General features: G+C 45.5%; 1 protein-coding gene across 1 annotated transcript in view; it reads right to left on the reverse strand.

Annotated features, from left to right (window-relative positions):
• NSFL1C (NSFL1 cofactor) overlaps window positions 1-15,747 on the reverse strand; it is a 401,445-nt gene that overhangs the window by 14,153 nt on the left and 371,545 nt on the right. Inside the window, exons 2-4 of the mRNA XM_050745194.1 lie at window positions 10,322-10,446; window positions 7,933-8,030; window positions 2,079-2,153 (exon numbers count right to left, since the gene is read on the reverse strand). Coding sequence (XP_050601151.1) covers window positions 2,079-2,153; window positions 7,933-8,030; window positions 10,322-10,426 — 278 coding nt within the window. The 5' untranslated portion in view covers window positions 10,427-10,446. The remainder of the gene's footprint in view (window positions 1-2,078; window positions 2,154-7,932; window positions 8,031-10,321; window positions 10,447-15,747) is intronic.

The raw sequence follows: 15,747 nt of genomic DNA on the forward strand, positions 1-15,747 counted from the left end.
AAATTAACATATATTCTCATATCCGGGAGTATCTAAAAGGAAGGTTTTGAGGCAGTGTGAAGGTCACAATAGGAATGAAAATAGAGAATAGAACACATGTAATTTCTCAGCCCACTTCTCCAAAGACTGACCATGATGAGATAACTGCATTCCCGTAATAGTTATTATACAATTTTCCTTAGGAATGTCTGAAAGACCGAGGCAGATCCTGTGGAGAACCAAAACCCATGAAATGAGGTTGTAGCCAGTTCATTCTTGTTCATTCCAGGTAGATGAAGTTCTGCTAAATGGACCAGAAAGTCAAAGTCTTTATTAAGGGATCTCAAAGCCCTGGCTTCAGAACTGGGAGCCTGTGATCAAGAACCTTAAAAATATGCATGCCCTGGACCTGGTATTTCCATTTTTAAAAACTATCCTAAAAAAATAATCTGAAATGTGGTTAATTAATCCACAAAAATGTTCACAGCACTGGTATTTACAGTAGTAAAACATTGAAAATAACCTAAATGTCAGGCATCCCATATAACAGATTATTATTACAGCATATGAAAAGGCATATGAAGGATTTTAATGACATGGGAAAATGTTTGAGATGTAGCATTGATTCAACAAAACCATATTTATATACGGAACAAAGACTGGATGGAAATATGCCAGAACATCAACCGAAGTTACCAAAGGGTAGATGAGTTTAAGACTTTTTCATTATACTAGTCTGTATTTTCCACAATGGATATTTTTATTACAATGCTCCTAAAGGTTAAGAACAAACAGATGTGTGCATGTCTATTGAGGGAATATACACTTATAAGCCTATTATTCTGTTTTTTACATGATGTTTTTTAAATTAAAAAGAAAAAAGGCCGGGCGCGGTGGCTCAAGCCTGTAATCCCAGCACTTTGGGAGGCCGAGACGGGCGGATCACGAGGTCAGGAGATCAAGAATGACATGGTATACTAAAAAAATACAAAAAAAGCCGGGCGAGGTGGCGGGCGCCTGGATGAGGCAGGAGAATGGCTGAGCTTGCAGTGAGCTGAGATCCGGCCACTGCACTCCAGCCTGGGCGGCAGCAGAGCGAGACTCCGTCTCAAAAAAAAGCAGGAAAGAAATATACCAAAAAATGGATATCTGGTTACGTATGGATTGTAATATAATGAATAACTTTTTCCTTCTTTTCCTTATTTTTTAAAATTGTAAATTGGCAGTTTATAATTGTATATACTTATGGGGTACAAAGTGATGTTATGCTTTAACAATATGAAGTGGATTAAATCAAGCTAGTTAGCATATTCACCACCTCAAATACTCAAAATTTTTGTGGTGAGAACACTTGAAATTAACACTTAGCAATTTTGAAATGTACATGCTCTTTAATTAACTATATTCATCATGCTATGCAAGAGATCTAAATAAAAAAAAACACCAAACTATATTCCTCCTGTCTAAGATTTTATACCCTTTGACCATCATCTCCCCATTATCCCCTCACTTCTGCCTCTGTAACCACACTCTGCCGATTGTTCTAGATTGGAATTGTTCTAGATTCCACATGTGAGAGCGTGCCGTATTTGTGTTTCTGTACCTGGCTTATTTTAGTTAGCATAACGTTCTCTATCCATGTTGCTGAAAATGACAATTTTCTTCTTTTCACAGACTGAGTCGTACTCCTACTGTGTATATATACCACATTTGCTTTATCCATTCATCTGCTGGTAAGACACTTACGCTGATCCATAACTTCGCTACTGTGAAGAGCACCGCAATGAGCATGGGAACACAGACATCTCTTTATAAACTGATTTCAGATCTTTTGAGTCAATATCAAAAAGTGGGACTGCTAGATCTTTTCCTTATTTCCCTCCCCTAATATTCCTCAATAAATACATTAAGTAACAGAACAGGGGTCACTTCTAAGCTACAGGGAGAAGAGACTTCCTAGGATATAACCCACAGACCAGCCCACAGTACTAATGGCTAACAATAACCGAATATGTTTACCAGGTCCTGTTCTAGGTGATTTACACATTACCCTGAACTTCCCTGTAAACTGTCTCCCAGATCCCATCTAGAAGACTCACCTCTGGCCTTCCTCCTCTTCCTCATCCTCATCTTGGTCATGAATGAGGTCTCTGAAGGATGTCACTCTATTATCACTGGAGACACAGAAAGGAGCAAAATGATCTCAGGGAGCATTAAGAAAGGTAACCCTCATCACCAGCAGCTAAGGAGGTGAAGACACTGAGGTTAGATTTTTGGTAGGCAAGAGGAGGATGTTATGTGGAGACAGGTTAATCCTCTAAGACTGCACATAAAATAATGTGGCATTTATTTTTCCAAGGTCACACAGACTGAGTATAAATTAGAAAGTCCTATCGTGAGGTAAAATGGAATCCCAATTTAAGCTGTCCTGGCTTTAATAAAAACTAGAAAGTATTTATTAATATTTAGGAAAAAAAGCAGTGTTGTGTAGGGTGGGCACAACTAAAAATGAGTACAAGGGTTAAGTAGTACAGACAGTGGGAAGGAATAGAGAACGCAAGAAAGGCTTCGCAGAAAAATGAAATATTTGGACCAACTGCCAAAGAACTAGTGGACAGTCACGGGGATGGGGCTGCTGGGGAAAAGGGGTTGGTGTAGCATTACCGGAAAGCAGCATACACAGTGCACAGAGACCAGAGAGTTGAAGGAAGGACACATAGTCAAGAAGTAGGAATGAATGAATATGTGGGTGACAGCACTGGAGGAAATGCAAGCCCCAGTCTACTTCTGCTGCAGGTTAGTCAAGAAGTAGTATTGATTTTGAGGAAAAAAGCAGTGTTGTATGGGATGGGCACAACTAAAAATGAGCATGAGAAGGGTTAATTCTCTCTGACAATATCTTCCACTGCCACTTTCCACCTAGTTTAGATCTGTCCTCAAGGAACAGGCTTAGTTTTTCAAGGATCATAAGACACAAGTTTTATCAAGATGAAAAAAAAAATTCTGTATTTCTTAGGGGAAAAAAGCAGCTTCCATACAATATGGGAGAAGGAGGGTGATATGGTTTGGCTCTGTGTCCCCACCCAAATCTCATGTCGAACTGTAATTCCCAATGTTGGAGGAGGGACCTGTATCATGTAAGTGTATTTCCCCCATGCTGTTCTCATGATAGTGAGTGAGCTCTCACAAGATCTGATGGTTTTAAAGTATGTGGCACTTCCCCCTTCACACATGCTCTCCCCTGCCACCATGTGAAGATGTGCTTGCTTCCCCTTCGCCTTTTACCATGATTGTAAGCTTCCTGAGGCCCTCCAGCTATGCTTCCTGTACAGCTATGGAACTGTGAGTCAATTAAATCTCTTTTCTTCATAAATTACCCAGTCTCAGGTAGTTCTTTATAGCAGTGTGAGAAAAGACTAACACAGAGAGTAATACAGGTTTAGTGAGGCTTTAATGAGCTGTTAACTAGGAAGAAAGCTCCAGTTCAGTCTTGAACATTTATTTCAAGGAGACAATCAGGGGACAGAAGAGATCTGAGGTTCCATCAACTAGAAGTGAGAAGACAAAAACCAATCAATGTAGCAAATAAGCTCCCTGTATGAGTTGGCTCCTGAGAACAGCCTCCTGGGCATTCCTTGATACTCGATATGACATGGTTCAAAAGGATCCAAGTGATGAGATCTGTACTAGTACCCTGAGAGTACTAGTTCCACTCATTCATCTTCCCAAAGGGAATTTTCCATACAGGCTCAGCCTAAAGTTTCTTACAATGACTAGGCTAGGATAAGCATCTATGAAAAAAATATTTTCTATCTCCCTGTTGTTAAACTTTCAAATATACTTGCTTGGGCAAATCACTTGCTCTGGCTATGGCTTTGTTTCTTTCCCCCAAAACTCATACACCCAGACTCTGATGGTATCCGGCACTGATTCTGGTGTCCATGTACCAGGTTCCAATCCCAATTCTGCTTCCTACCCTGTGATCTTGGACATGCTATTTAAATTCTCAACGCTCTCATTTTCTCACATGTAAATAAGATAATCACAGCATCAACCTATGGGCTTTCTGTGTACAGGTGGGGTACTGATGCACGGAAAGTCTTTTGCATGGTGTGGCACATTTAAGTACTACTCTTGAGTAGCAGTTCTCAAAGTGTGGTCATGGACCAGGAGCATCAGCATTACGGTGAACCTGTTGGAAATGCAAATCCCCAGGCCCCTCTTAATTCTACTGAATCAGAGGCTCTGGAAGGGGTATTCAACAATCTAGTCTTAAGGAGCCCCTGAGGTAATTTTGGCATACATTCAAGTTCAGAACCACTGTCTGGAGTAATGCTTTCAGTTACCTTCTGGCATGGGTGTCCTAGGGATATCACCAATTGCTAAATACTTTAGTCCTATGGTCTCTATAAATCGACTAAATATCTCAGAAAGTTCAATTTTTCAATATTAGAACTATCTCCCAGGCTACTCTGGCATACTGAAGTGGCACAAAGCTCCTTCATCAGATGACATTTTCTGTTTTTAATCTGGTTACCCTAGCTCTGCCTCTCTCTGATGATGGAAATGCTCTATCTGCACTGTCCAACAGAGAAGCCACTAGTCACATTTGGCTATTAAGCATCTGAAATGTGGTTAGAGCAAATGAGTAATGATGTTTGCTTAACTCTAATTAATTTAAATAGCTAGTGGCTACCTTATTGGATAATGTAGTTTTAGAGAATCAGACAATGGTAGTCCCTGAAAGTTTCAAGTATAACTTTTGCTGGATGAAAGAGGGGGAAAAAAAGGAAGAAACTGTTACCTCTTGCTTGACCCTGCATACAGGGGTGGGAGGTGCTGGCAGGGAGGTAGCATGTGGCAGTAGAAGCAGCTTTGGACTTAGGCAGACTTGGCCGTGAATCTGTGGTAACAGCAGCTGTAAGTTACTTGACCTTTCTAAGAATTAGCATCCTGACCAGCGAAATGGTGAGCACCTTACCTACTTCAAAGCTGTTGAACAGTATCAGAAGAGAACACAGGTGAGAAATATGGCTAGAAGGATGGTGACTGCTCCTGAAATACTAGCCCTCCCACTTCCAGGAACTTACAATTTACTTGGGGAGAAAAATTAAGTTAAGTATCAGGAAAAGAGTTCAGGGCAATGTGGGAGAGATGCCACCCAGTAGTATGTGAATATAGTCAAAGAACTGAAGGAGTGATAGTTGTGATTGGGGTTCTGTGGAACAGAATTATGGCATGCCGCCTGGTCACGGGGTTAGGAATAATACGCTCGACAGAGGAGTGGGGATGGAGGTGAACATGGAAGGATGCATGGGATCTGTATAGGCAGAAAGCAAGAGAGTGGGCACACCTGACCAGGTGAGAGACTCAAACAAAAGCAGGAGAACCAAAAATAAGGAATAATTAGAGCACCAAAGAAATCAGTTTGGTTGGAACAAAGGATTTAAGAAATGAGGAAACGGAAGTCAGATTAGGAAGGTGGGTCCAGGGTAAACTCTGGAGGACTTTGAATGTCCACAAGAAGAGGCAGAACGTCGTTGGGGCTGAGAGCTGAAATGCTGAATGTAGAAACAACCGTACATTTAAATCTTTGTTTTCACTAGCTCTGTGATCTTGGAAAGATACCCCAACTTCAGTGTCCTCATCTGGAAAACAGGAATAGTACTAACCTCAGTGCTAATAGTACTAACAACAGTACTAACCTCAAAGGGTTGCTGTGAGGACTAAAAAGGTGTTCATGTAAAAGCTTAATCCAGTGCCTGACTCCTAAATACTCAATAAATGGCAGCTGTTATTACTGAGTTTAAACTGTCTCCTATAGCAATGGTAACATTTTTATGTCTGTCAGCCCTTCGAGATTCTCATAAAAGCCATGGACTCCACAAAAGATACCTGCTAACGTGTACACAAACTTTTGCCTGTAATTTCAGGTATTAATAATTTAGAGACTTTCTCACGCCCATTCCATAGATTCCTCCTAGGGTTCTGGGGCTCCATATTAAGAATCCCTATTCTAGAGTCGGGTGTTGCTCTGAGGCAGCAGTGACAACATAAAAGGGTATGTGAGAAGTCGAAAGTAGGGGATGGGGAGAAGGCAGCAGCTGGCTAACTGTCCTGCAACACCCAGGTCGAAGCAGAGGCACATCCCACACAGAATTCCTCTGAGGTGCTAGCACAAGTTTGGCTTTTCCTGAGAGTGTAGTCCTAGCATTTGCTTTCCTCCTCAATAAGGACAACCATGCAACAGACTGCATCCTCCTCCCTCCCTTTTTCTTGTCTTCAGTTCTTTTCTAGGCCTACTACCAAGTCTGAGCCTTAACAGAGCAATAAAGCAATGCCTCTTGGACTGAATGTGTGTCCAGTCTTTTTACTCACTTCAGTTCTAATATTAAACCCTATGTCCTTGATTCTTTTACTTTTATGCCTATTCTTAAATAAACATACTTGTTGGGGAATAGACAGAGTAAACAAAACAGGTTGAGAATGAATGCTAAAAATGATAATACTAAAATTACAATAACACCACATACTGTGTTCTACTTGCTTGTGGTAGCAATCTCCTATGTGGTAGGCACATTCAATCTCCTAGGTGGTAGGCACTATCATTCCCAATTGACAGGTAAGGAAAATGAGGAACTGATACATTAAGTAACCTGCCCAAGGTCACAAAGCTTTTACTTAAGTGGCAGAGCTGGGATTTGAACCAAGGCAGTCAGGCTCCTGGGCCCATGCTAATAAACCACTGCCTTAATAGAACTTTGGGACTACTGGAGAAAAGAGAGGAGTAAACATGTAACTGGCATTAGAGACTAAGTTTCAATCTCTCCTCCTGTATAATTCTGACATGCCAACATCCCAACAACACCCTAAGGTGGCTGTCAAAGACTCATACCCCAGAAAATTAGCCATCTCTACTAGCAGCTGCAAGAACAGCACTTACCCTAACAACATGTCCCAAGCAGTAATACCCAGATGTGCCATCACCAATATCTCATAGGTTAGCACGTGCAAACAGTTACAAGATCACTTTCCTCCTACCTCTTTTCTCTGGATGGGAGTGAGTGAAAGAAGTTAATAAAGCAATGAGATCTGGGGTTAGTGCTCCTTCTTCAAAGGAAGGAAATATATTTTAAACCTCAGTCGCTTTTAGAGAGAAACATAATTTACCACTTCATGGCAAAGAAACACTATTGGTTATATTCTGGGGTTGAATTCAAACCCAAATAAAATTTCCTGGCTTAAACATACACTAGAGAGTAGAAGCAATCAGGCTAAGGCAGAGAAGGGAGACACCTCTGCCGTCACACTCTCTGTAAAGGTTCAGACACCTTTACAGGAAGCACCCCTGCCTGTCTCCTGGAAGACCAGCATTGTCTCACTCTGCAGAGCACAGGAGCATTCTGCTGCGGGAGCCAGGGAGGCGGCAACAGGGGATGCAAATGGGATCGCAAAGGTTACCACTGTTTTACCTAGTAAGACAAGGTCTCCCTAATCAACTTGGCCAAGGGTGGGTCACACAGGTTTATTTTGTACCAGACTTCTTAATAAGGTAATGGGCATCCTAAAATATCAAAACAGCTTTCCTAAAGTAATTTCGCCTAATCTTTCACATCTATAGCACCCTTGAAAGGAAGTTTTTTGGCTTTTACTTAAAAACTTTAGAGTTGCAGTGGTCATTCCTCATATTACATATGTAAAAGACCCTCAAAAGTCTTAAAAGTAGATTTGTGGTTTCCCCCAGAATTGAACCATAAACCACACCCAGTTAAAAGTCATGCATCTCTGTACTGGAAATGACTGAGGCTTGCTGGGAAGTACTACCCATTGACTCAGTCTAACCTTCTCATTCAGACCTGGTCCACACGCCCAGGCCTGAACCCTCTGGTCAGAAAATAACTCCTCTTCACTGCTGGAAACACTCATGTAGCAATAATTGAAGTTGGCCCTTACCTGGGGGCTGTGCCTCTGGACACTGAACTGGGGGTTGCCTGCGAAATGGTCACAATGTCTTCATCCCCTCCGTCCTCATAAAAGCTCGCTAGCGCGATCTGAAACAGAGAGGTAGTACCTTGGGACCCTTAAACAGGCCTTCACCTAACATATATCTCCTCTGAGCACAAAGGAGTACAGACATGGCCAACACTTACAAGGTAGCTTGCATCCATGGGCCAAAGAAAATTAGAGCAGAAGGTTAACAGCTCAACTGTTAAGTCTTTGTGTCAACTGAAACAAATTCCACCCACTACGGTGAAAAGAAGGCAGTAAGAATGGCTGGGGTGGAAGACACTCCTCATTCTCATTTTATGAAGAAACGTGATCTAGTAAAAGTAGCACACATTTAGTGAGCATTGTGCCAGGTTGTTCTGAGCATTCTACATACGTTAATTTGTTTAATCCTCACAGAACTCTATGCTATTAGTACTATTATCATCTCATTTTATAGTTGATACAGAAGCACTGAGAATTAAAAATAATTTGTTCAAGTTTACACAATTGGTAAAGAGTGGAGCCAGGTTCCATCCCTGCTAGTGTGCTCAGGCCCTTACTCTTAAGCGTTTCCAGTACAGACAGGAGTCAGGAACTGTGAAGTCAGTACAGGTTGCTACTTTTCCATTCTTTCAAGTTGTTCCCTAATCTGTGAAATGGGGGTACCTATCTCACCAACCTGCACACTGGATGAGATAATCCACTACGATTTATGCATACTCGCATGCCAGGTCTACACATACAGAAGGAATATGGGAATCTTTTGGTCATTTGTGACATCTCGCTCACCAACTCAACAGACAGGCATTTACTAATCACTTGCTTTGCACAAACACAAGAAAGCACTGAGGTCACAGAGATGAAACAGACATCGCTCCTGTCCTCAGGGTCACCAAATTTACAGGAGACAGTGAGCTGTCACGGGATAAAAGTAATCTGCTGGGAGGCAGTGTGCTGTCTCAGGACATGTAGTGAACTGGCATTCTCAGGGAGCCTACCTTCAAGTCCTGTTCCTGCCAGGCAAGTCACATGCATGAGTCTCAGTTTCCCCACTACAATGTGAGGGGAACGAGACAGAAGATCTGTTGGTCACAACACTGTGTGCTTTTATGTCTTTCAGGTAGAAACTTTTTATTTCTGCCCAGCACAGAGGCTTCCCATTGTGTCTAGGTGTGATCTAGGTGTGATGCTTTACCTAATTCTTATGTTTGGGAAGCAATTTACGTTTGGCAGCAGACCCAGTTCAAATTCCAACCCCACTACTTACTGGCTATGTGACCTTGAGAAAATTCTTTCCCCTCTGTGCTTCCAATTCCTCATCCATAAAATGGGTCTAGTCTTTACCTCACAGTGTTGCTAGGATTAAACGAATCATATTACGTAAAGTGCTTGGCACATGGTGGTTTAAAGCCTGGGCTCTGTCTGCTTGGAATCATACAGAACTGAGTTCCACTTCTACTTCTTCTGCCTGGTAGCTAGTGAGGCCTTGAGCAAGTTACTTAACCTCTTTAACCTCAGTGGCAAAATGCGAAGGTTAAATGACAAAAGACATGTAAAGCAGTTAGAACAGCGCCTGGCTCATAGTAAGTACTCAATAAATATTAGTCATCATCATCATCATCTACCTAAGACGAGGCTGGCCAAGAATATTTATGCAATTCTTTCTACAGTTAATTACCGAGTGCTTACTATGTGCCAGGCATTGTTCTAGGCACTGGGAATTCATCAGTGTACAAAAATCCCTGCCTCGTGAAGCGTAAGTCTTCTCAGCGAGTATTTAGTTTATACTTAGTACGTGCCAATGAACTACACAGTAATTTCCACGAGACTCCCATTTTACAGATAAGTTAACTACGAAAGGTGAAGAAGCTCCAACCTTGCGCCACCACCCCAGAGGTATTCTCCCAGCAATTAGGAAGGCGGGGCGGGGTTCAGCTCCCGGGCTGGACTTCGGAAGTAGAAATGAGCGGCCACCTAGTCCAGAGTGGGGCTTCACCCAAGAGCTGCTCACTCGGACCAGCTTGGCCTTCGGCAGACATTCGGCGTGGCAGCCACGCCCCCAGGCGCTCCCTCTCCTCGCCGGCTGCTGCAGTGCCGGAAGTGTCGCTGACGCCGCAAGCGGGAGAGGCAGCGTGAAACTGGCACGGCAGAACTGGCTGGGGCTGGCCCGCGTTCCCCCACTCCCAAGCCGAGCAGGCGACGCGTGACAAGCGGTCCCGGGACCATGAGGCCTGGGTCGGGCCGCGGTAGAGCGGGGATGACTGTGCGCTTCGGCCGCCGCGGGCTTAAGGCACCAGGCGCCCGTTCCCAGCGGTCCCCGGCCCACCCGACACAGCCCGCCTCGCGGCGCTACCTGCAAGTCCCAGCCGGCCGACTCCAGAAAGAAGCGGGCCCGCTCCTCCTCGGCGCCCGTCACCGCCACGAACTCCCTCAGCGCCTCCTGTCGCTCCGCCGCCATCTTCGACCAGTGCGCTTCCCAAAGCGCTCCGGCGGCCGCCGCGCAGCCCAAGCCCAGCTGCTGCGTTCCGCTTGCCGGTCGACGAAGCCCAGCCGGTGGGAGCCCGCCCGCAGCCCCGCCCCACATGGTGCCCCACGCAAAGCGCTCCGTGCGGGAAACCCCGCCGCTCCGCGCCCTCTGGCGACTGCAGCGCGAACCGCAGCCTAACGGCGTGGGTGGGAGCCCGAAGGATGAGAGGCGGGGCGGGTCTTACATACACCTGTGGGCTGAAGGATCCCTGCAGGAGTCAGATTCCCAGTTATTCATTGACGCAGCCCTCATTTCATTAATTTATGCATTCGTTCATTCACTTACTTGTCAAGCATTTACTGAGAGCTATCAATGGCCCGATGTTTTTCTAGGGCTGTGGATATGGCAGGGAGCAAAACAAAGTCCCTGCTCCCTTGCTTCTTACACTCTGGGGGTAAAAATTCAGACCTTGAACAGGCTAGGCCTCCGCTCACAACACGTCCATGCCTCGCTATCTCGCCCCGCATGAAAGACTGTCTCAGGGCCTGCCTGCAGGACCCATGAGAAATGGGCCAGTTCCTCCATCTCATCTAGGTATCCGCTAGCTTCCTTTGCTCCAGGCGCCTTGCCCTCCTTGCTGTTCCTGGAACTTGCCAGGTATGGTGCATTTGCCTCAGGGCCGTTGCATTAGCTGCTTCTGTGCCTGGAGCACCTTTCCCTTACCGATGGGCAAGGCGCTCTCTCCGCTTTCTTTGGGGCTCTGCTCCAAGGCCACCTTCTCAGGCACAAACCTGTCTTCTGGGTCCTCAGCTTCTTTGCCATCTTGCCTCTTGCTTCTTGCCACTGTTAGGTACAGTAAGTTCCTCTCCAAAGAGTGGGCTTGTTCAGCTTACTTGTTCTTTGTTCTCTATTTTCAAAGCCTAATTTCCTCGTTCTTTGTACCTCCTTACCCCTAGTTAGGGTAAACAACCTTCCCGCGGGTCCTAATCTATAACCCACATCTGTTCCCTTGGATACCCTCGCTACAATTGCCAGTGCTATGGAAACTCTTCTTCCCGCCGAAACCGGTTGCCCTACCACTGTAGCCCACGTTTCTGCTCCATTTGAACTAGCCAATAGGGATTAGCTTAGATTGTGCAGTCCAGCCCCAGCCAATGGGAACAGGACACAGAAGCAGGGACTAACCGCATTAGGGATAAAAACCCCTTCTCTCTTTTGTTCGGTGTGCCTTCTTGTAGACCAGATGTGCGAGTGGCACCCTTCTGCAGAAGTGAATTGGCTTTGCTGAGAAATCTTTTACTTGAGTGCTCGTTTTCCTTGCGACTTCGAGCTTTAATTTCCAACACCACCATGGGACACTCTTCCCTTCCTCTTCCTCTGTCGGCCCCTGCTCATTCTTCAGCTCTCAGTTCAGGTGTCCCTTTCTCAAGGGGACCTTGAGAAGTTCCCCAGGCTTAGTCAAAACCCCTCTTAATCAGGTTATGAACAGCACAAAATCCAGTCTTCCTTCAATTGACACAGTAGTTGCTTTCCTGGAAAATGTGGTGTCTTATTAACACTGTTCAAGAAATCCTTTAAGTTTATATGACAAACGAGTTAGGGTTTGGGTTAGGTTGTTAGGAGCGTGGTTGCAGCACACTAGGCCCTGGCAGGAGGCATGGGAGGAGGGTCCTTTCTTTGTGGTGTGAGACTCTCCTTTCTATTGCAAGGCCACCCAGCCCCAGCCCCGGTCCCTAGGCCTTACCCCTTTCATCACTGTGTCAACCCGAAATGCACCCCAAGTTTCCAGGAAATCCAAGAAGCTAGAGGCTCACTCTGGACCTCACGATTGGCAACCAGCAAGGTCTTTCTACCTTGGAAACTGACAATGACTTACGCCAGCTTAAAGATCTGCAGGTGATCAGCTCCTCAAGGTCCAGTTCCCTGGCTGGTATTGGAGCCATTGAAACTCATTGTCGCCCCCCTCTTCATTGTTGTGCCATCAGGGAAAGCTCTTTGTTTGGTCAGAGGGTCCCTGATCCCTCCTCTAGAGGCCTTGAGGGCATCCTTTCCCATAACACCACTGTCGTGGGCATCCGTGTGAAGAGACCACCAAACAGGCTTTGTGTGAGCAATAAAGCTTTTTAATCACCTGGGTGCAGGCGGGCTGAGTCCAAAAAGAGAGTCAGTGAAGGGAGATAAGGGTGGGGCCGTTTTACAGGATTTGGGTAGGCAAAGGAAAATTACAGTCAAAGGGGGGTTATTCTCTGGTGGGCAGGAGTGGGGGTCACAAATTGCTCAGTGAGGGAGCTTTTTGAGCCAGGATGAGCCAGGAAAAGGACTTTCACAAGGTAATGTCATCACTTAAGGCAAGGACCGGCCATTTTCACTTCTTTTGTGGTAGAATGTCATCAGTTAAGGCGGGGCAGGGCATTTTCACTTCTTTTGTGATTCTTCAGTTACTTCAGGCCATCTGGGCGTATACATGCAAGTCACAGGGGATGCGATGGCTTGGCTTGGGCTCAGAGGCCTGACAACCACCTGGCAGCTAGTGTTTATTGAGCACTTACTATGCCCCCAGACACTCTACAAAGAGCCTTAGATACACTAAGTCATGCATCCTATGAAGTGAGTTCTATTGTTACCATTTCCATTTTACAGATGGGGAAACCTAGACTTCTCAAGAGTTTTGAATCCAGGTATTACACAGCTCCTGAGTCTGCTTCTAACCACTACACCACACTGTCTCTCCTTAGGCTGCAGGACTGTGCTGGTCACTTCCTATGGTTGGTTTCTGGAGGCAGCTCCAGATGACCTGACTGGAGTTTAAAGCAGGGGATGTGAGGGCATGAACTTGAAACTACATTACATAACACTTATCTAAGCGTCCTTAACAAAACTAGAGAAGGCGGTGCTGAAGGCCCAGCTTTAGCTCCACCCTCCTACGTCCAACCACACCATCCCCCAACCTCCAGCCCCATCCCATCCCAGCCCTATCCCCAAATTCTACCACCACTACCACCTTCAGCCTCACCTCTACCTCACAGACCCGCCGCCAGCACCTGACCCACCCAGCCCCACTTTCCCTTCTAACTCCACCCTCAGTACTAAATGCACCCCCACCCTCCAAAGCCCACTTTCACTCCATTTCACCTCAGCCCCCTCCAGGCTCATCTCCATCTTCCCTCCCACTCCAGCCTCTCCCCAGCCCCTCCCTTTAATCCCATTTTCCACCACCTCCCGCCCCACCCCAGCCTTCCTTTGGCACCCCCTCTGCTGTGTCCTCACTGGTGGTGACTTAACTTTGGGCAGGAGCTGTGTGTACCCAGGACTGGTGTCTCCTTTGACCCCCTACTCCAGTCCCCTAAACACTAGACCCTCTATAGCTTAGTGGCCCAGGGGAGCTGCTAGGTGGAGTAAATGATTGATTTCTCAACTGACATTCAGACCTTCCAGAGGCCCCTATACATGGAAGCTGCCAGTACCACTCCCCCTTCTCTACTACCACTGCCGCAGCAAAGTTGGGACTATTCGTCTCTCTTTTCACAACATCTTCAACTAATGACAATAGTAATAAAATAACAGTACTGCCAGCTGGCGTATGGAAAGATGCTTGGTTGCATTAGTCAGCAGTGAGAACCAATGAAAGCTGCGATGAGATTCCCTTTTGCCTTATCCAACTGGTAAAACATTTACAAATCTGACTCTTAGAGTAGGCAGATAGCCAGAAATAAGCAGGCAAAGGAGCTTTTGGGAAAAGAAATCTTGAAGACTCCGTTCTCTGATAGTCAGCGCCACCCACTGTCAGCCAGCAAAAAGACAATGGCTACACTGGCCACTTCTGGCCTTGTTGTTGGGCTCCTCTGGCCCTAAAGGGAACTTATGAGGCCCTACCCAGAGATAACCTTGGTAGGGGCTTTCCCACTGATGAGCATGCGCACTCCTCCACTAACTCGCCCTACAGTAGCCTTTTGCTCAGTATAATAATAAGCTGGGCATAGTGGCTCACGCCCGTAATCTCAGCACTTTGAGTGGCCGAGGTGGGCGGATCATGAGGTTAGGAGTTCAAGACCAGCCTGGCCAATATGGTGAAACCCTGTCTCTGCTAAAAAAAAATACAAAAATTAGCCAGGCATAGTGGCACGTGCCTGTAGTCTCAGCTACTTGGGAGGCTGAGGCAGGAGAATCGCTGGAACCTGGGAGGCAGAGGTTGCAATGAACCGAGATCGTGCCACTGCACTCCAGCCTAGGTGACATAGCGAGACTCTGTCTCAAAAAAAAAAAAAAAATATATATATATATATATAATCAAAACACACCCCTGAGTGGAGACTTTAAATGCTAATGAGACATGCAATGTGTTTACTAGCATGTACAACCACAGAACATTCATGGCCAAAGTGACCATCTAAAACATGATTGTAAGTGACACTCACTCATGCCCCTTCACAAATAATCATGTAAGATTCTCATAAAGAGGGTCACCCGGCACCAGCTGCTGCTGGCTCATTCTTTCAGAGTGTACTGTCTCTTTAAATAAACACTGCTACTGCTATTTTTCGCCTGATGCTGTTTTCCAGCGGAACCAGCCCACCGGCTGTTTTCCAGCCAGGTCAGCCCACTCCTTTCTAGGAATGTACTCTCTCTCTCTTCAGTAAACTCTGCAACTTAACCTTTGATGTATGTCTCTTGGCTGAAATCTTTCTTCCAAGCAGACAAGAACTGAAGATTCCCGCACTTCCCTGTAATGTGACCATAGGAAATATTGGCATAAGCATGAAACAACAGGAATTTTCCTGTGTCTGCCAGCAGTATATGTTGGCTTAATGGCATTGGGGCACGATTTGGCAAATTTAGTGGAGTTGAAGAAACACAGAACCTGTATAACCCTCCAGTTCTATTTGTGGGTATGTGCACTAGTGCATGCATCAGGAGACACAGTGAAACTGTCTCTGTTTGGGATAGTGAGAAACTGGAATAACTAAGGTCTCCATCCATCAACAGAAATCACAAATGTAATATGTTGATACAATGGAATACTATACAGTTCTGAAGATGAATGAATTAGAGTTACAGGTAACCAACCTGGGTATAACTCAAATGTTGAGTCAAAAAGCAAGGTTGAGAATGATCTGTGTAGCAAAGTGCCATTAATCAGTGCCATTTAGATAGAATTTAGAAACGTGTTTGACTAGACCTGGCATCCCCCACTTTCCCAGCCCAATGACATGTAGCTGCACTCTGGGCAGTGTGTCTTGTGGAGAGGATGGACTATTCTTGACCAGGCTGGCACCTCTTCTCACCCCACCCCGATACCACCACCCCAATACTGC

The sequence above is a fragment of the Macaca thibetana genome, chromosome 10 (assembly GCF_024542745.1).
Source record: "Macaca thibetana thibetana isolate TM-01 chromosome 10, ASM2454274v1, whole genome shotgun sequence".
NCBI lineage: Eukaryota > Metazoa > Chordata > Mammalia > Primates > Cercopithecidae > Macaca > Macaca thibetana.